General features: G+C 39.4%; 1 protein-coding gene across 50 annotated transcripts in view; it reads right to left on the reverse strand.

Moving 5' to 3' along the window:
* RIMS1 (regulating synaptic membrane exocytosis 1) overlaps window positions 1–20,542 on the reverse strand; it is a 471,448-nt gene that overhangs the window by 167,662 nt on the left and 283,244 nt on the right. For 5 of the 50 annotated variants that reach the window (XM_027092788.1, XM_027092768.1, XM_027092695.1 and 2 more), the window contains exon 1: window positions 7,371–7,401. The exons of 36 other annotated variants lie outside the window; for them this stretch is intronic. In XM_027092788.1, the coding sequence (XP_026948589.1) occupies window positions 7,371–7,401 (31 nt within the window). Of the gene's footprint in view, window positions 1–7,370; window positions 7,457–17,445; window positions 17,938–18,057; window positions 18,200–20,542 lie in introns of those variants that run through there. 9 more of the 50 variants (XM_027092916.1, XM_027092907.1, XM_027092863.1 and 6 more) reach the window with 3 other exon arrangements.

Here is a 20,542-nt window from a genome sequence, read left to right on the forward strand (position 1 = left end):
AATGACCAAGTATACGAATGACCAAGTATACGAATGACCAAGTATACGAATGACCAAGTACACGAATGACCAAGTACACGAATGACCAAGTACACGAATGACAAAGTGTACGAATGACAAAGTACACGAATGACAAGTATACGAATGACAAAGTATACGAATGACCAAGTGTACGAATGACCAAGTGTACGAATGACCAAGTGTACGAATGACCAAGTATACGAATGACAAAGTACACGAATGACAAAGTACACGAATGACAAAGTACACGAATGACAAAGTACACGAATGACAAAGTACACGAATGACAAAGTGTACGAATGACAAGTATACAAATGACAAAGTATACAAATGACAAAGTATACAAATGACAAAGTATACAAATGACAAAGTATACAAATGACAAAGTATACAAATGACAAAGTATTCCCTTTTACTTAAGTCATAAAAAAGACTTTAAAAAATCCTAACTTTGTAAACATGAACTTATGAACCTCTAGTTTGATTTTTTTGGCTTCAAAATATAATGTGAAAGAAAGTGTTTGAGAAAAAAAAAGTAATGGAAAGCAGCAGTGCTGTATTTGCAGAGGCAGAAAGGCCAGAGTGGGTAACCATATGAGAATAAATGACGTTTTACATTTTAAATATCAGATTCAATCGATGAAAAATTTTCTTCCAAGAGAAAAATATTAGGAGAGTGAGTAAAGCATGCCTGCTAACAGTGAGATGTCTAGCTCACTGTTAGGAAAATATGTTTTGGATGCTGTCTGTGAAGGTTATAAATAAAGAATTTAATGTAGATGACAGGCATGGCAAATTCAGGCACCGTAAAAGAAATATCTTAGAAAACGAAAAAAACAAGTTTAAAATCTGCAGGCACAAAAAAATCCATATACTTCAATTTCTTAGCAGAATGGTATATATCCTACAATAAATACTAAAATGCTCTTCAAATATGGCATGTAGATAACAGCAGCATATTCTATGAAACTATATTCTGTTAAAATTTACTCCACATGGAGTTCATATCCTGCTCATAATCATATACTTTAAAAGGTATACATGGCTTGGCGACTATAGATTTCTAATATTCTTCTGAACCACCTCAGTTAATGGGATATAAGGGAAGTTGTAAAAGGAAAGGTGTTTTTCCTCCTTTATTTTTACTGTTTGTGAAACTTCGTGTGCTTATTTTTAAAGTTGCTTTGCCTTTCGTATTATGGCACCATTCCTCTTGAAAGAAAGACTATTTATAATAATAATAAAATTAAAATTACTACTCAGTAGTAACTACCAAGATTGTTCAAAAGACTGTTGCAGTTCATAAGGCTTTCTCCCTAAAATTTCACAAACCTAGTAATAAGGCTGATGACTCATTAAATGTTGATTCATTCTGAGATACTGTGACAAATTAATAGACCCACTGAGATATTTGTGGGGCTTGAAGAAGAAAAATTAGTCATTAAGGTGGAAGCTGCTTTGAGAAGTCTTTAAGGTTTAAAGAAATGACAAAAATCCTTCCTATTTTAAAGGCTTCAAGGAACCAGTTCATCGTGTCTTGAAGGAACTGACTTAGATCTTAGACACTGGACTCCTTGGGGTCCTTATCTGGCTCATCTTCCAGCTCCTCGTAGGGGGTCCAACCTTGTTTCACTCACCTTTTCCTGAGAAAATCTAGATATTGGTATCTGACGAATGTCTGCTGGGCAAAAAGGGCTCCTTCTATGCGAAGAGCTGAAAGGTGATGTTTCCAGTACAATTCGGTAATGATACTGAGCACAGTTGATTATGAAAAGACTGCTTTCAGGCAGCGGTTTTCTGTGGTAAGCTGTGTAGGATAATGATGGTGAATGGAGGGTCTAATTAAATTGGCTTAAGATGGGAGATACATAGGTATATATACAGCTTGCCGGGCCATTCAGGTGTTCAGTCAGAACTAATTCTTACATTAGTGCTCATATGAATGGAACCGATTTTGCAGCTCTAAAAATTCTGTTTTTCAGTTTTTGGAAATCTACTAAAAATGACTAATAAATGTAAATCTAAAAGAGACATTAAGTATTTCAGCATACACTAAGAGTTGCATATATTTTAGTACACAATTACACTTCCCTCGCTTTCTGAACAGTTTTTGACAGCTTTCTTAGAACTAATTTCATCATCACCCATTAAAATATAACATTTTTGCTTAAAGATTTACAAAAAGTACATTCTAAAATCTAAATATGTAGTCTTAAACTATATGTGTTTCTTCCTTCCATGTATTATTAAATTGTAAAGATATTATTGACGTTTTAAGTACTCTAATTTGTCTTTATAAGACACATTTCTCTATTATTAATAGAAGTGACACTCAACAAAACTCCCCCCTAAAATATTCAGACTCTAGTATTTCATTAATATAACTCATTTTCCTTGATTACTTTCCTAATAGGTGATTAAAGATATTGGTTGCCAGGTGGCATAGCTACAAAATGATAAATGCATGGTATTTGCTTATGGAATTGATGCAAAAGCATTTTGGTTCTAGTGCTCGATACAACTGTAAAGGAATGAATTTACTATTGTCATTAATTTAAATCCAGGATATAGATGCTTCTGTCACCTGAAATGGCAAGTTCATAAATATCCAAGTCCAATGAAGTGTTATAATTTGAGCATTATTTTTTCGTGAAAACATGAAAAACAGACTTTTATCCTACTCCTTGTGAAAAAGCAGGTTAATTACACTTCATAAGTAAGCAGACAGCTTTCATTGCACAAATAAAAGTTAGCTAAGGACACATGAGCTTTCTGTAAAGAGAACTACCTCTGCCTCAACCCAGGTCATTATGAAGAGCATGTTAACATTGCATAAACATGCATCTCTATGAGTTAAATTTTTGTACCTTGTGATAGCTAATGTCAAAGCACAGTGGATTCCAATAAGACCAATCGAAGGCAACGAACAAAAATACCTTCTAAATAATACAGATGCATGGTTGAGTCTGTATGGGTGTATTAAAACTGTCAGGAGAGAACCATAGCTAATTTCACACATTAAATACCTATTTCACAGTTTACATAGCAGCTACCGTTGACCAAGTGGAACGCCCATCTAATGTGCGAGTAGTCAAGGAAAGGTTATTGACACCAAAGCCTTGAAGCATTAGAAAATCTGGACTTTTCCATCACCAGAAAACATACATAATGTATTTTTAACGTCATTATAATGATGATAAAAGATGGGACTCAAAGCAATTCCAAGGTCAATTCACAGTAACTGAACAATTTATAATACAGATCCGTAATTTTGCTACTTCTCATCTCAAAAAATCAGTTGTTCTTCCTACATAGAACAGATTGTCACCATTCAAAACAATTATAAAAATCATGGACCAAAAATCAGAAGAACCATCCTTCCCAGAGTTTTCGTACACTTCTTTAAATTTTTACTCTTTTATTTTTGTTTATAATCTACAGCAGGATATATGTTGAGACTCAATAAAATTAGATGAATCCTAGGGTACTCTATTACAGCACAACACTAGACAAATTAAAATATTGGGCAAAAACACATTTATTGTATGTCTATACACAGTGCATATGCAAAAGCCAAGTCAGTTCTAAGAACGAGGTTTAATTTGAGACAAAGTTGGGTATTTTTAACACTGTGTCCCATGATTAGCACACAGGTTAACAAATATTGCTTTGGTTATAATATGATAAAAATATCCACTTTAATCCATTTTAATACTGTACAAGGACATTTTCATAAACAGGAAATAAAATGTGAAGTCTAAGAACTGAGATAAAATCTTAACTTCTGATTCATATCACGAAAATGCCATTTTGAATAGTTTCCTCATATTTTAGAAGTTCATTTTAGAGAGTTCTATGCCTGCAAAGGGCAAGTATATTCACTCCTACCCTGAAATTATATACAATAATGGAGCTAACCGTGAAATCAGTCAGCAATAATTTTCTATACAGCAGAGCCCCAGAAAGCCTGAATTTACCAAGTTTTATTTAACAGTCAGGGATAAGAAACAACTATTATTTAATAGGACTTAGTATCCAGGCACTAAAATAAAATGGGAACATGTATGTGTTAAATTTAATCATTAACCACACAATCTGTGAAGTAATAAATACTATGGGTACAGATGCAAGATCAGTAACTTGTCATTCACAATCGAATTCCTGTCAGTCTAAGTTCCTAGTATAGAAAAGCTTTGGTCCTCAAATATTTTTTGGTGATTTCATTCAGAATCCAAGGTCCACCCCACAATTTGATGGCAAACGCTGTGTAATTAAGTCGCAGATTTGTGTCCCCTGAACGCAAGGCCTGAGGCAGGGCTGGTGGCATCTCCAAACTAGTGGTCTTCAAGCAAAAACCTTTTCAATAATTCTAAGGAACTGAAATAATTCTAAGGAACACCAGTTTCTGGTGTGGGCCCAGGTCACACACACACCAACTGTCATTTCTTGGAAGAATTACATGGTCTCCAGCTTTTAGGGATTAGTTAAAAGTAGCTGTTCTCCAAATGCACCTTACAAGTTTCACTTTCAAAATCCTCATTTGTTCACAATGTGCTCTGTTTCTATCATAGAACCAATAATACCACTGCCTCTCTCTCTTTGGTTTATTAATTTGACAGTTCAAGTAAATGCATCAACTCTTAGTTATTAAGTTAATGAGGTGTCAAAGATGTTTGCATTCAGAAATTATTTATATTGAATAGAACCTCCAGAGTTGAATTATCTCTAGAGAAAGATTAAATATTTGCTTGAGGACCTGTGATGCTGTCTCTGTGATTTATAATCTTAGGCACAGGCAAGAAGGCTGGTAGATGATCTGGGAAAGGAGAATTTTGTAAGCATATTTGGTAGAGGTGGTTATATGTATTGTTTGGCGAATTTGAGAGCTAATTTTGGGAATGTCAACCCGACCACCACACAATTCTACAAAGCAGTTTTGTGCAACTCAGAATCAACACTTCTGGCTGAATGCTGAGCTCCATTGTATCAATTAATCCCTCAACTTTGGAGATAATAACTTCTATAGCATCCCAGTGTTCTTTCAAGGGTAGGAGGAGATAATGCACATGAAGTGCTATATAAACTGTAAAGCACCCCAGGAATGCCAGCATCCATTGGAGTGTAAAAATATACACTGAAAAGTATTTCCAATGATAACACTGACACGTGTTTCTGTCGATTCTAACATCATGTAATATTTTTTCTGCCCCACGGTTTACTTTTTTGAAACCTTGACTAGTCAGAGAACCTCCCTATATTTTAATTTCTCTATGAACAGTATCATCTAACCTAATATTTAAAATTATGTTGTTTCTATAAAACATATAAAATCCAGCTGTGGTGTAAAAAGAGCACTGCACTGGAAGCTAGGGACTGTGAGTCTCACCCTAACCCTGCCATATCAGGGGCTTTATCGTGACACCATCTCTTCATTTCTATGATCCTCGTCCTCTCCTATGAAATGGGGATGATGCCACTTCCGCACAAAAGTTCCATGAGGCTTAAATGAGATATGCCAGTTTTGTAAACTGTAAAGGACTTCAGAAATAGATTGCATTGTCTAGTTACATAATCGAGATTAGGGATAAGAAATCACACTGTTAGAGATCAGACTGATAGATAGCCATCATAGCTAAAATACAAGTGGTATCAGTAATCTTTCCACTGGATGACTTGAAATGGGCTTAGAAGAATGTTAAAGTCACTCTGTTTATAAAAATTAATACTTGGCCTGGTATACGACAGATGCTCAAGGGCTCAGAAGAAAGGAGTATTTCTTTAACCCTGATTGTTACAGGGTGAGAAAAGGAACCATCACACACAGAAACAGTGGCGGGAATCTTCCTGTTAATTTCCACAAAGCCAGTGGGAACCCGGGGGATTGAGAAAATGGTACCTTTTTAGTGAGGTTGTCTATACATTGAGATGTATACAGATTACCCTAAACCCAAATATCTGAAGTAGTTAATTTGACCAGGTTGCGCAATGTACCCTTCATCTGAAAATAAGCATTTTGTCATTTCTTCTTTATATATTTTCATGTGAGAAAATAAAACGTTTTTGGTGTATAAGCAACATATTTGTGACTGAAATCTTCCATATCACAAACAAGTAGGCTATTTTATCTCTTCATATTTTTTCTCTGATGACTCAAAGATATCCCTGAAAATGTTTTTTTGAAACCAGCCTGTATTATCTTAAAATTATTTTGTACAGACGTTAGTTATAGAATATATTTTAATATTTATATTAAAATAGGTTTAATGTAGGTTAAACTTATAGGTTATAAGATTCCTAACCTTCTAATATTCCCTTTTTTAAGCTTATATTCCTAACAAAATAATCTACATCATAACAAGATTGATGGTTTTAAGAAAAAAACCTGTCAATTTAAATCTGTAACAGGGTCACTCTGGATGCTGGGGCTTTGGAAAAGCACAGAAAATTTTCTGGATTTACTTTAAATGGCCTAAAAGACATGGAGAAATAAAAAGCTATTTCAGAGCGTAAACAGTTTGATTTTCCTAGTTTTAAAGGTCACATAAATTTATATTTTTGAGACTATGTGAAGTTTCAGGGTTCAGAAATACTCCCACATTGGGCTTCCCTGGTGGCGCAGTGGTTGAGAGTCCGCCTGCCGATGCAGGGGACGCGGGTCCGTGCCCTGGTCCGGGAAGATCCCACATGCCGCGGAGCGGCTGGGCCCATGAGCCATGGCCGCTGAGCCTGTGCGTCCGGAGCCTGTGCTCCGCGATGGGAGAGGCCACAACAGTGAGAGGCCCGCGTACCGCAAAAAAAAAAAAAAAAATACTCCCACAGCAGTGATGTCTGTGTCCTTTACCTCCACATAGACCTGATGCCACAGGCTTCCAAAGAAGTCAGTAAATTCAAATTTCTGAAAGTTCTGAGCAACAACAACGGAAAACACATACACACACACACACACACACACACACACACACACACGCGCACACACCCCTTTGTGCCCTAGAATAATAAAATGAGGATGCTTATGGCCCTCAGGAAATCTACAGCAGACTGTATTTATTATCCATATTACATAACAATACAAATGTACCTAAAGAAAGGTCTGAGGTCACTGATGACAGTGCAAAAGGATGTGCATGGAGAATAGTTTAGAGAAAAATAAATTTCATGCGTAAACATGGTTTGAGGCCCCACGACTGAGCCATTTCTTCCCCAGAATCTACACATAGAAAGCGTAGCGAAGCACCTTTGGGAGCAGATCCCCAAATTCACAATCTTAGGGACGCTGCTTCCCTTCTCCCATGGCGGGGAGGAGGTTGCTGCCTATAGGAGGGAGGTGTCCCTGCCACCTTCCAACTGACCAGGCTTCCTCTGTGACACTGAGCAATCCATTCACGGGCAGACCAGCTGTCACGTGCAAAGTCTTGGAACAACCAGCCAAGAAACCCTGTGGAAAAAACCGGGGTTTATTTGTTTTCATTGTCTTGTCTGGGGACTGGGTGTTACCCGAAGGTTTCAGAAGCTGTAGCGCTGGGTGAGGTCACAGCATAGACGTTACAAGAAAGAACTCTGGATGCAAATATCTCTGATCAAGGAAAATGCGAGTCTTTATCCAGACCTCATGCCCAGGCAACCCTAGCCAAACAGTATCCACTGCAATAATCCTGACGGTCCAATCAACTTCCGCCTGCCTTTACATCCCAGAGACAGAAAATTAGGGAGATCAATGGAGATCAATACACTATCCTGGTTTTAATGATATAAATAACAAGAATAATACTCAAATGATGACAAAGATGAATTTTGAGGGTATACAGAACAAAACGGAAGTTCTTTTGATACTGCTTACCACTTAAAAATATATTGTGAAGCTATATGCAGAGCAGAAATAGAGACACAGATGTAGAGAACAAACTTATGGATACCAAGGCGGGAAGGAGGGGTGGGATGAACTAGCAGATTGGGACATACACACTACTATGTATAAAATAGATAACTAATGAGAACCTACTGTATAGCACAGGGAACTAACTCTACTCAATGATCTGTGGTGACCTAAATGGGAAGGAAATCTAAAAAAGAGGGGATATATATGTGTACGTATAACTGACTCACTTTGCTGTACAGCAGAAACTAACACAACACTGTAAAGCAACTATACTCCAATAAAAATTTTAAAAAATAATAAAAATAAAAAATATATTGTGAAGCTATAAAATAGTAGAAAATAAATTCACCCTAGCAAACATTTTGGTAACAGAAAGAAATGTTTTGAAACCAGAGCTTCTTCCCGCCAAGTAAGTTACCATAAATATTGGGTTTTTTTCTCCTTTCTTGTTTTCTTTTCTTTTGTTGTTTGTTTGTCTTTGTTTTGGCTATGCAAGCAAATAATTTATAGATCTACTACAGGACTTTTTTTTTAAGTTGGAAGTTCCTTGACTGGTGGTGGGAAATCACTCGGCATAGCAATTAGGAGAACATTTTATGCCTCCATGTTACTCTAGAGAAAACTGGTAAGTACACCTTCAAAATTATAGCCACAGGAAAACAGGAAGCAAAACACTGCAAGGTCACTGGGCTAGATCTCTGGCGCAGCACCAAAGCGGTCAAGCTGTCCAATGTCACCACCTTTCAGCTGGGCCCCCACTCCAGGTGACGGGAGCAAGCGATGCAGGTAACAAAGCACAAAGCACACGGAGGGAAGAGGCATCCTCGCAAACACGTGAGCACAGGATACGCACAGCTAATTAGCGAGACATCGCACTTCAGAGGAGCTGAAACCACTGACACGGGAAAGGGATTCTCACCCAGAGGCCCCGAATATTTAAGGTTGGGATGGATGAGTCCAGAATTACATTTCCAATATAGTAATTTCAAAATGTATTCCTCTTAGATTAAACCTTCATACCAAAGCCTGTTCCTTTAAAACATCAGGATGCCTCACCGGCCTTCAAAGTACTCAAGGTGGTTTCTTGACTGCTCACAGGTCAGGTGCCGTCTTGAGAAGGACCGGGTTCCACCCAGGACGCCCAGGACGCTGGCTGTTCAAACAAAGAACTCCACAGTCACCCAGCTGCACTGACGTACCCAAGTCCAGATCAGGGAGGACATATTCTGGAACACCCTGTCCCTGGATATTTCTGAAATGTTTAGCTCAACAATAATGTGCACAGAGGTCTTGGTGAGGGAGATGCAGTGAATCCATTGAGCTGTTCTAAAATCTAGCTGTGCGTTAACCCGGACCACCAGTCACGTGCCCGGGCTGCGCTGTATCCCAGCCCTGCCCCACTGTTCTTTTACCGTGTTGTCCCTCAACATGTTACGTATTATACAGATCATCACGCAGACAACGCTGCTACCACTGAGCGTCTTCTCCATGAAACCACACGCGAGCAGCGTCTTTCTGGTGTCCGTGTCAGGACGAATCAGTGAGCACTCCTACAACTGGTTAACTTTCGTGTTATGGATGCTATACATTTTTAACTAATGACATTGTTCTCAAAGCACATGTATTAGGATGTTCATGGTTAAACCTACAGCTGAAATGTCTATCTTCATTCTCTGTCACGGATCTTTTCTACACGTTTTTTCACTGATTCCATATGGCTGTAATTTTACATTTGGTAGAAACGTTAAGTCACTTTTGGGACAAAGGTAGACTTTAAAGTGAGAATTAAAATAAAACTGAATGAATATGCACAAAACATTATTTAATATATTTATTGTAAACCCTGCTTTCATTAAAGTATAGATTTTTCCATCCATCAATCTCAAAATATCTTTCCTGCCATGAGAAATAACTAAAATGCAATTGATGTACAGATGTCAGCTTGTCTTGAGCTTAAACCACAGCATTCAGTAAATAGCAAATCATTGTACCTTACTTGGGAATCTTGCCAAAGAACGAAAGCAAGTGAAAAAGGCTTCTCTCCTGGCAAAAACCAGAATCACAAATCTGAGCTCCCAGACTTAATTCATTCAAAAACCCAGTAGGCCTTCACTCATAATTTTAGTCACAATCATAAGACAGTGTCTCTGGCATTCGATCCCACAGGACCACCGAAGATGCACATTGTAAAAGAGCAAGTAAGGGTTGCTACAGACAAGCATACTGGCATCAATAAGAACTCACAGGGAAAGGGACAGAGAAATTTAAAAGTACAAAAACAAACTAAACAAACTGGTTAAGGCTCTACATGCCCTCGACATTTTGATACTGTGAGTAGCTCTGAGAACACAACGGTCTTACCAGGCAACATAATAAACTGATGTTAAAACAATATCCAAAACTGGACAGCTACATGTAAAAGAATGAAATTAGAACGCTCCCTAACACCGTACACAAAAATAAACTCAAAATGGATTAAAGACCTAAATGTAAGGCCAGGCACTATCAAACTCTTAGAGGAAAACATAGGCAAAACACTCTATGACATAAATCACAGCAAGATCCTTTTTGACCCACCTCCTAGATAAGTGGAAATAAAAACAAAAATAAACAAATGGGACCTAATGAAACTTAAAAGCATTTGCACAGCAAAGGAAACCATAAACAAGACCAAAAGACAACCTTCCGAATGGGAGAAAATATTTGCAAATGAAGCAACCGACAAAGGATTCATCTCCAAAATTTACAAGCAGCTCATGCAGCTCAATATCAAAAAAAACAAACAACCCAATCCAAAAATGGGCAGAAGACCTAAATAGACATTTCTCCAAAGAGGACATACAGATGGCCAAGAAGCACATGAAAAGCTGCTCAACATCACTAATCATTAGAGAAATGCAAATCAAAACCACAATGAGGTATCACCTCACACCAGTTAGAATGGGCATCATCAGAAAATCTACAAACAACAAATGCTGGAGAGGGTGTGGAGGAAAGGGAACCCTCTTGCACTGTTGGTGGGAATGTAAATTGGTACAGCCACTATGGAGAACAGTATGGAGGTTCCTTAAAAAACTAAAAATAGAACTACCATATGACCCAGCAATCCCACTACTGGGCATATACCCTGAGAAAGCCATAATTCAAAAAGAGTCATGTACCACAATGTTCATTGCAGCTCTATGTACAATAGCCAGGACATGGAAGCAACATAAGTGTCCATCGACAGAAGAATAGATAAAGAAGATGTGGCACATTTATACAATGGAATATTACTCAGCCATAAAAAGAAACGAAATTGAGTTATTTGAGTGAGGTGGATGGACCTAGAGTCTGTCATACAGAGTGAAGTAAGTCAGAAGGAAAAAGACAAATACCATATACTAACACATATATATGAAATCTTAAAAACAACAAAAAAAAGTGGTCATGAAGAATCTAGGGGCAAGATGGGAATTAAGACACAGACCTACTAGAGAATGGACTTGAGGATACGGGGAGGGGGAAGGGTAAGCTGGGACGAAATGAGAGAGTGGCACGGACATATATACACTACCACATGTAAAATAGATAGCTAGTGGGAAGCAACCGCATAGCACAGGGAGATCAGCTCGGTGCTTTGTGACCGCCTAGAGGGGTGAGATAGGTAGGGTGGGAGGGAGGAAGACACAAGAGGGAAGAGATATGGGGATATATGTATATGTATAACTGATTCACTTTGTTAAAGCAGAAACTAACACGCCATTGTAAAGCAATTATACTCCAATAAAGATGTTAAAAACAAACAAACAAAAAAACAATATCCATTAGGCAACAACTAAACAAATGACTTTATGGCATATAAACTTTTATAAAAACAAGATGAAACACTTTTCTGCCTTCCTGCTTTAAAACAACAACAGAAAAGACAGTAAGCTGCAATTCTGATGAGAAATATTTTAATTAAGAAAATATAAATGCATAGCATCAATAACAAGGTGGCTGGCAAATATGCAGCATATTTGAAAACTCAGCCGTCCAGGGATTTGAGGTTGAGTTCCCAGAGTTCCAAAATTAAGTCATTACTCATCAATACTAGGAAAAACAGAAACATGTAGTAACTGTTTATCAAAAACTGTTTTAGACTTATCGGGTATTAAAGTTAAGGATTCATGCCCTATAAATATTATTTATTTTCTCTCTTTGAATGTTATATTTTGACATTTTGTGAATGCAGTACAAAAAAAGGAAAATATAGGGTTAATTGCTCTTTGTATAATGTCCTATATACAGAGTGGCTAAATTGTCTTCCAAAGATTCTTACCAAAATAGATGTCTCTCAAGTAAGAACAAAGCAAAGCCAACAAAGCTATCTTTTCTAGAGGATTGAGTATGTAACAGAATTAAATTAGGAAGTTAACAGATATTTGGTGAAAACATTGAAACTGAGTACTGTTAGCACTGATATGTAAGATTTTCAGTGACATTGAATCTGAAAATTGAAATTACCTTTATCTCTTTCATGAAATGGTTAAATTGAATGTTATTTCAATAATGCTAAAAGCAATAATTTTTCACATGTGTTTTCTAATGCAAATTTTATAAATCCATAAAAAAATCTTTAATTTCTCCCAATAAATATCAGCACATTCAACATTGATCAAATAACTTCAATGATCTGAAGAGCATAAGGTCATGATACTGCACCTATTTCCATATAAAGAAACCTATATTGTAGCTAAAATGCCTTCCTGATCACAGCAAGAAGGGGCTGGAGAAATGAATAGAATCTACCCGAAATACCAAGATACTAGAGCGAGTATAATCGTTCCAATGTTAAGAAAAAAATCAGAGTTTACCTTAAACTTTCCCCAAATACACAGAGGCTTATTTAATGCATACTTTAAATCAAATTAAAGGTTCATCTCCATTTTAAAATGAGTCAATTAGTAGCATCTCCCAAACTCAACCTCATTTTCTTTCTACCTGGCAAGAGGGTAAGTAGTATTTAGTTTTAGGTAAAAATGGCTTATTATTCATATTTGAAATGTAGTTTTAGAGAACTTGGATTAAAGTAATTGTTGCAACTGTATTTTAATGGCTAAATACTTATTTTTCAAAGGAGAAACTCTCTATTACTCTTGCTTGGCTAGTTTGTATTTTCTACTGTGGGAAGGGGCCGAAACATTGAAAGACAACATCTTGCTAGCCTTTACAATTTTACTTTTTACTAAGAATTTCGACAGTTGTTTTTGTTTTCCAAAGTGATGTACAAACAGTTTTAATGACAAAAAATTACACACACACACCCAAACACACACACACACACACACACACACACACACACACACACATCTTTGGGCCTGCTACCGTCTCTCTTCAGTGTAATTACCATTGCATCACATTTGAGATCAAATATCTAGATGTGCTTTTAAGTCACAGACACAAGCAACGTACCACCGCCATCGACCTTTGTAAAAGCAGCCAGGGCTGGTGGAGACTAAACACAGTGTGTTCAGAGATTCTGTACAGCAAACTCAATAGGCACGACTTCAGGCAAAAACTCCAAAGAGGGATTCTTCTCCTCAGGACAAAACCTGGGTTTCTCACCAGTCCTCTAAGGGCCTTCAGATTAAACCAATATTTTGGAGACTTTTAATTTGTGCTCAATTGTTGTATCACTTTCATGCCTTCACTGAATAGCCGATTACAGTAAAATCTCATAGACTAAAGCAAACCTTACACAGAGATTTCTATAACTATGCGTCTGAGCTAGAATAAGACTAGCCTCTGAAATCAGAGCATCACAGTATATTGGTCAAAGAGACTTAACTTGTCAGGAAAAAACTAGTCTCTGTCAAGCCGTATGGAACAGAAACAAGCCCTGGCCGGCCCTCCAGGTGCAGTGAAATAATGCTGGCATGCTTTGTTATATTTGAATTTTCAGTCATTCCTAATCCATTTACCTATATCAATATATCTAATCATTTATTTATCTCGTAGAGAGTTAAGCTTGGAAAGGATTTTCTTTTTCTACTATGACCTGCAATAACAGAGCTCACGAAAATATCAAATGGTAATTAAGTTTTTTTAAGCAACAGCAGTCTGAAGCAGGTCTTCCCAGGCCTGGGCCCTGGGGCCCACCTCCGGCGGGCCAGGGTCTTTGCTCACCCCAGCTAGCACCCACTGGCAGGGGCCCTGCCCCTCTCCCCCATTCCCACACAGTGGCTGGAGGACCTCGGGTTTATCCACAAACTGTGGAACAGAAATGGGTTACCTTCAGGTAGGCAGGCCTTTTTCTACCACCGAAGGTCAAGTACTTTGCTTTTGTGATCTTTAAGGAAAGCTTTATAATCTGGGTTATGTGAGCCCTTGTACACGGTCTCTGATTAGACCCAGGAGAGCAATACGATCCTTAAGATCGTGTGTAAAGTTTTGTGTGCCTAAGTGTTTTTCTGGGGAGAGCACGTTGCATCCTCTACTTCTCTTAAGGGTCCATGATCCGTACCCAAATTAAGAGCAAAGGATTCACGAGTCTGGATGAAGGAGTGACTCAGCCTGGGTCCTGCTATACTGCCCAGGTGCCTTCTCTCTAGCTCCCGGAATGATCCCCTCCTGCAGGGCCCCAGCCTCAGCGGGAGGCTTGAATTAAGACCCCTATTTAAGCTAGACACTCAGGAAAACCAGAAACCGTACTCAGGGAAAATGAACTTGGTGGTTACATACAGAGGGCAAAGGAATTCATAACAGAAAGCAATTTCGTGAGCTACCAAGACTCTAATGAAGCATATTTTTAAAAGCCTTGAATATCACTAGGCAAGAGAAATACTATATACCGATGTGCTACTCTTCACTGACAAGTGCCTTGACTTCAAAGACATTTGCTAAAAGGGAAAGTACAGAAGAAGCAATAAACTTTATATAATCGAAATAAGTTATGAGAAAACATACTCTTTAAATAAAAGTAAAGCTTCAAAGTGGATAAAAAATTGTTCCAATTTGGACCTGCTTAGAAGTTAAGAGTAAGCTTCAAGGGCTAAGCATTCTCTAGAGAAAAAAAAAAAAGAGAGAGAAAGAAAAAAACATTGCAAGGCTAACAGCTTCTTGTTACGGAAAAAAAACCCTCCAAAAGCTATCAGTAAGTCTAAAATCTATAACAGATCTTATCCTATTGAGAACATGTTTGCTAGAATCCACCATCTGTTACTATCAATATGCCCCCTTTCTCTGAAGTCAGCTTTAAAATGTGTTCAATGTTTAGGGTTTGTCAGAATTTATCTTCCAGGTCTTTAAAACATATACAACTCATATAAAACCTCCTCTGAAACAACTCATTTAAATTACCTAGGCATTCAAAGTTCTTGGTTGCATTTCTGCAACAAATTGACCAACTCATTACATGATTACGACCATTCCCTTCTTAATGACTAAAGATGGCCTACTTGAAGCAGGCTGTCTAAAAACTAAACCCATTTCATTAGCCTGCAATTTACAGGCAAGATTATTAAGTCTCCTAATTATTGATATTATTACAAGATAACTGCTAGTTCTTTCATTGATTCCTCTATGTTGTAATTTGACGTGCTTCTTCCCAATCTCCCTGGCCTTAGAAAATGGAGAAGAACAGAAAGTATTTATTTTATTTATTAACAGTGTCTGTGTATTATCTGGAGAAGTATAGGGAAGAATATATGCTTGCTGTTCACTGAGATTTTCGTCTTTGTTTCCCAAATCCTTCCTTCACTCCTCTGACAGAGCTCTCCTCAGGAACATTCCCAGACAGCACTTGAAAATGAGAACATTTCCTTTTCCTGAAGAGCTCTGCCACCACGCACAACGGCTAACTGCACCACGTAAAGTCAGAAAGTTGGGAGAGACCTGAGTGGACCATCTTCTGCCTGACGGAGAATCACTTTACTCATAAAGTCACTGCCCTCCTGTGTGCATGTGTAGAGACTGTAAGTCACACAGACAGGCTCCTCAGAGCTGGACACAGAAGTCCACCACGCTGCTCACCCTTCATCGCTCACACACAGTGTGGGAGTGGAACCATCCGGGCCTCAGGCTTCCCCTAAGGGTGGCTGTCCGTCACCCAGATCCACTCATGATGACCACGAACACAGGATTCACCACCTTCATCAGCGAGGGACGATCGGCCACCCTGCAAGCACGCAGCTCAATTTGCAATCGAATCCTTCTGTTCTCCCCAAAGCAACATTTACTGTGTCTAGACTCACGGACGGGAACTAGCCCTGGACAGGCAGAAACAACTGCTTCACACTTTCTCGAGGCGGAGGTGGCTGGAAGCTGCTCTTCCAGTTGCCTCTGGGCTACGGATCCTAAGCTTGCCCTCCGCAGAAGGGGACCTCTTGAAAATCCTCTGCTGGGAAGAGCAGGCGGAAGCTGCCCTAAGAGCACACACTCTGCCTGGGAGGGAGGACGACCCGCATCCCTGGCAGGTGTCCAGAACCTGCACCTCTGCATCAGCACCGCATTGCTGCCGCGGGAACGCGGCGCCTCCCACCCCTCCCCTCCCTGGGCGGCAGTCTGCCAGCAGGTGCCCTCAGGACACTGCAAACTCCTCAACGCCTACTTGGCAAAAGATTTTCAACGGAGCCCAGAGATTTACCAGTTTAATTCAAAAAGGCCATAAGCTCCCTTTCAGAAAAGCCTCAGCTGCTAAAACGCTGTGAAGGGAAGGAAAGGCCAAAAGAGCTCTATGGTCCCCCTTTATTAAGAAGACTGCACCCCTTTAAAACCTTAACAGCAGGCTCTCTTTCTGCACAGACATCACCATCAGACGATCTTGAGCACCTGAAAAATGTGATTCCATCCCTACTGAGAAGACCAGCAGAGTCTATCAAACTGGCAGATGGAAACAGAGACCAGGAGGGCTTGCTCTGTCGTCCAAGGCCACACACCCGAACCTGCCACACCCAAAGCACTGCTTTGCCCTTTCCTTCTTTCTGTCTAGGCTCTCTGGTCCCCTTATTCAAGCAGGTTTTCCTTTAGTCCACAGCTTAATGTCACGTAAAAACATAGTTATTTCCACGATGTGCTCTAAAATCAGGGCTGCTGGTCACGGGAAACCTGGCCTCAGCAACCTTTGTCTAAACACTTCGAAATAACAATCTACAGACAAACTTACAACTTTCTGTTTTTAAGAAGATTAAACTATGAAGCTTTCTGATTTCAGTAAAATTCGGTAAACAGGGAAAACAACTGCCTTGGGTCAATCAGAAAGGAAAATACATACTTTCTAAATTAATTGTCTATTGTACAGATATCAAGTCGAGAGTTAAATACTAAATTGTAGACAACGAAATGTACACTTCAGATATTCATTTAAAACATGAAAATAACTTCATACAATGCAAGTAGAGGATTACCACTGCATTTCAAAATGATAATATATCTGTGTAATTTCCATGTTCAAAGCAAAACATTCCTTATTCTCTACTGATAGAATCTAAATGAAGCATTTTAATATCTTACTCTTTTGGATAATTAAACAAATATTCTGGTAATTTTACATTTATGCATAAGATTAATATTAGAGCTTAGTTTACCTGTTCTTGAGTGCAGTGTATGAAGGAGTAGAAGCTGTAGAAACCCAGCAAACATAACAGCAGCATCAGAGGAGTTAAACAGAGGCTGCTGGCATCAGATCACTAAATTCTAGCTAGCAATGCAGCAAATTCACAACGCAATAAGTAATCCACGGAAGTGCAAAAGAAATGTTAAATAACAGCCCCTGCGGTCCTTGCATTCTAAAAAAAAAAAAAAAAAAAGCCTGTAGTGTCCAACATTATACAACGGTGACACTAATCAAGGCCATAAGTGCTGCTGTCATCAAAACAGATCTCTGCAGTGTGCAGATTCTCAATGATTACCGCATTACTGATCTATAGTGCTCTGTGCTATGCTAAAGAGGTCCCCACTCTAGCAAACACCAAAACTCCAGTAGGTCCGCGATTAACCGTTTCCTGAAACAATGCACAGATGATGCTACCTTCCTGCAGGCAGAGACTTGAAACGCAGTGGTCCCTTAAAGCCAGCACTGGAGAGAAAACTCAGGCGGAGGCTTGAAGAGGCCCTCCTCTTATCTCCCCAGTGACATTTCATGGAGGCACCCAGGGGCTAAGATGACAAAGGCCAGCAGCGGACCCCAGAGCACTCACCTAAGATGATTTGGTGCCAATCTCAAACCCTGGCCGTGGTCCTGCTAAGCCCGGTGAAACTCATCATTCCCTCTTCAGTCTTCTTACCTGAAACCTTACTCAGCCCAAAGACAACTGGCCGAAGGAAGCTTAAGCCAGGAGTGTGTGAGCACCTGCCGGAAGTAGGACACAGCGCTTTGTCTAGCTGTGCCAGCCGGCCAGCCAGGCGCTCACGGGGGATCGTCTCCAGGGGGCAAAAGGACAACCCAAACTGGTGTAGCCGGGAGTCGAGGGGAATGGGGTGGGCTCACAGCTCCAGTATTTTTAAAGATGTATGTCTCTGATGACTGTGCAATCACAACTCACGGTCCACTAGACTTTTCTCGCTGAGACGGGATCACCATCTTCTCACCAGTTCCCCAACATTTCTTGATCTCCCTGGACCACATACCACAGAACAGCTGCTTTGAAATGATGTCACTGCTCCAATGTCATGTTTATTGTGGTATATCATTCAGTTTCCAGAAACAACGAACTTCTCTAGTCTAATCCACTAGGGAATATCATTGAAAAGTCGGGGCAGACTGCTTCTAGCTTGTTTTAGAAGATGAAATGATCAAATGAAAATAGAGAATTAAGACCCAGGTGTTGTTTATTTAAATTAAATGCACTGTGTTTACTTAAATTATAGATACTGGTCAGAAATAATTACCAGATAAGGAAAACATTAATACTGAACTATGGCTCACTCATGGTCACCACAGCAAGTGCAAGATATCAGCCTGAAACAAATGGACTAATGCGAACATTGTTTTCTCCTCTTAAAAAATACAGCTTTGGGACCTCTACTTAGAATCTTTGTTTTTTTTTTTTTCTTGACCCCAAACTTCCAAGTACGCTTTCATAAACTTGCTTGAATAAAAAAACTGGCCACATGGTTGCTGGTTGGAAAGAGAAAGGGAAATAAACATCAGGTGGATGAATCTCTGTCAAATCTTGTGATAAATAGGCATGTTAATTGTGTTCATTTATTTTTCACAGGCATACGGCAAAGTCAATATTATTTACTCCATATTACAGATGAGGCTCAGAGAAGCCAGTTCACTTGCCCAAGGTCACGTGGTTTACCACCAGCAGAGCTGGGATTTGAACTTGGCTTCGTGTGACTGGGAGGCCCAGCTTTCCATGACACCTGGTAGGTGGGAGCTGCTGTGATTATATCCGTAGGTCGCCTCAAAGTGGTACCACCTTTCGTGAAAGTGCCAGTGATTTGCTGTGGAAACTGGTGAGGCCGGGGGCCGACATTCATCCACCTCCACGTGCCACGTGTGGGGCCGGTGACGATTCTCCACACAGGTTTACGGGGCGAAACTTACGGGGCTTGGATTGGTGTCTTCCACTGTGCCTCTGTCATAAAGACGCACAAACAGCAGGGTCTAGAGACGGACGGATACCAAGGAGAACCAGTGGAAGGAGAATCAAAACCTCCAACAACCAATGTACCCAAGTCCACCTGCTGAGCCTGTCACTGCAGAGCTCGATTCAAGAGTCTGTGGGTCTTATATAGGCTTATAAGGCAACGGAATAAGGCAACGCTTATATAGGCAACGGAATTAAAGCACTTACTTACACCACATGAGGCTATCGTCGTGCCTGACTTTTGAGATATTTCTTTTTTGTATTTCTCTTCTCCTATTTCTTTTTTTCCTCATTTAGCACCTGGAATGGGCTTGTTTCAAATGATAAAATCATTTGAATGCTAGTCATCTAATATCTATACATGTATATATATATATATGTGTATATATATATACATAATATACACATGATATACATGTATATCTATTATACATTTATGTTAATTTGCTGTAACCATCTTGAGTCCCCTACATGGTAACTAATTTTATTTCTAACCAAAGATGTTTGATAAACCAAGTAAGGTCTCTGAAATGGTACACACAGCTTTCCTAATTACAGATTCAAAACAGGACCTCAAAATTAGGAGGGGCTAAGGTTGACCTTGTTTTAAAGGACCTTTCACTCATATCTGGGTACCACATACTCCAAGAATGAGTAATGAGTGCCCTTCACGGAGGCCACTGTCCACGCGTAAGTAGGAAAAATAATCCCATCTTCATCCGTCAATTCAGAAATTTATGTTAACAATATTTACTCATAGAAAACATTTCTACCACTCTGTCCCTTTTGCACCACCCGTATCCCTCTCTGGGGCTGCATGTTTCCTGGCCTGCCACTCAGCTGTGACACCACTGCCACTCCAAAGACCAGCAGACCAATTTCTCTTAGGAGAGAACGTACGAGACCTAACATCGACCGCAATGGTAAGCTTGCTTCATATATACCATCGACCTATGGCACTGTGGTCAGCATCAAGGCCTATGCTCGTGGAAAGCCTTCAGCTCTTTCACAAGCACTCAGGATCCCTTGCTTGGAAAAAGTGACACAAACTTCCTATTTGGGGACTGATTTCCTGCTAATAATGACT

The sequence above is a fragment of the Aethalodelphis obliquidens genome, unplaced genomic scaffold, assembly GCF_003676395.1.
Source record: "Aethalodelphis obliquidens isolate GAN/ISIS:26980383/991018 unplaced genomic scaffold, ASM367639v1 scaffold3, whole genome shotgun sequence".
NCBI lineage: Eukaryota > Metazoa > Chordata > Mammalia > Artiodactyla > Delphinidae > Aethalodelphis > Aethalodelphis obliquidens.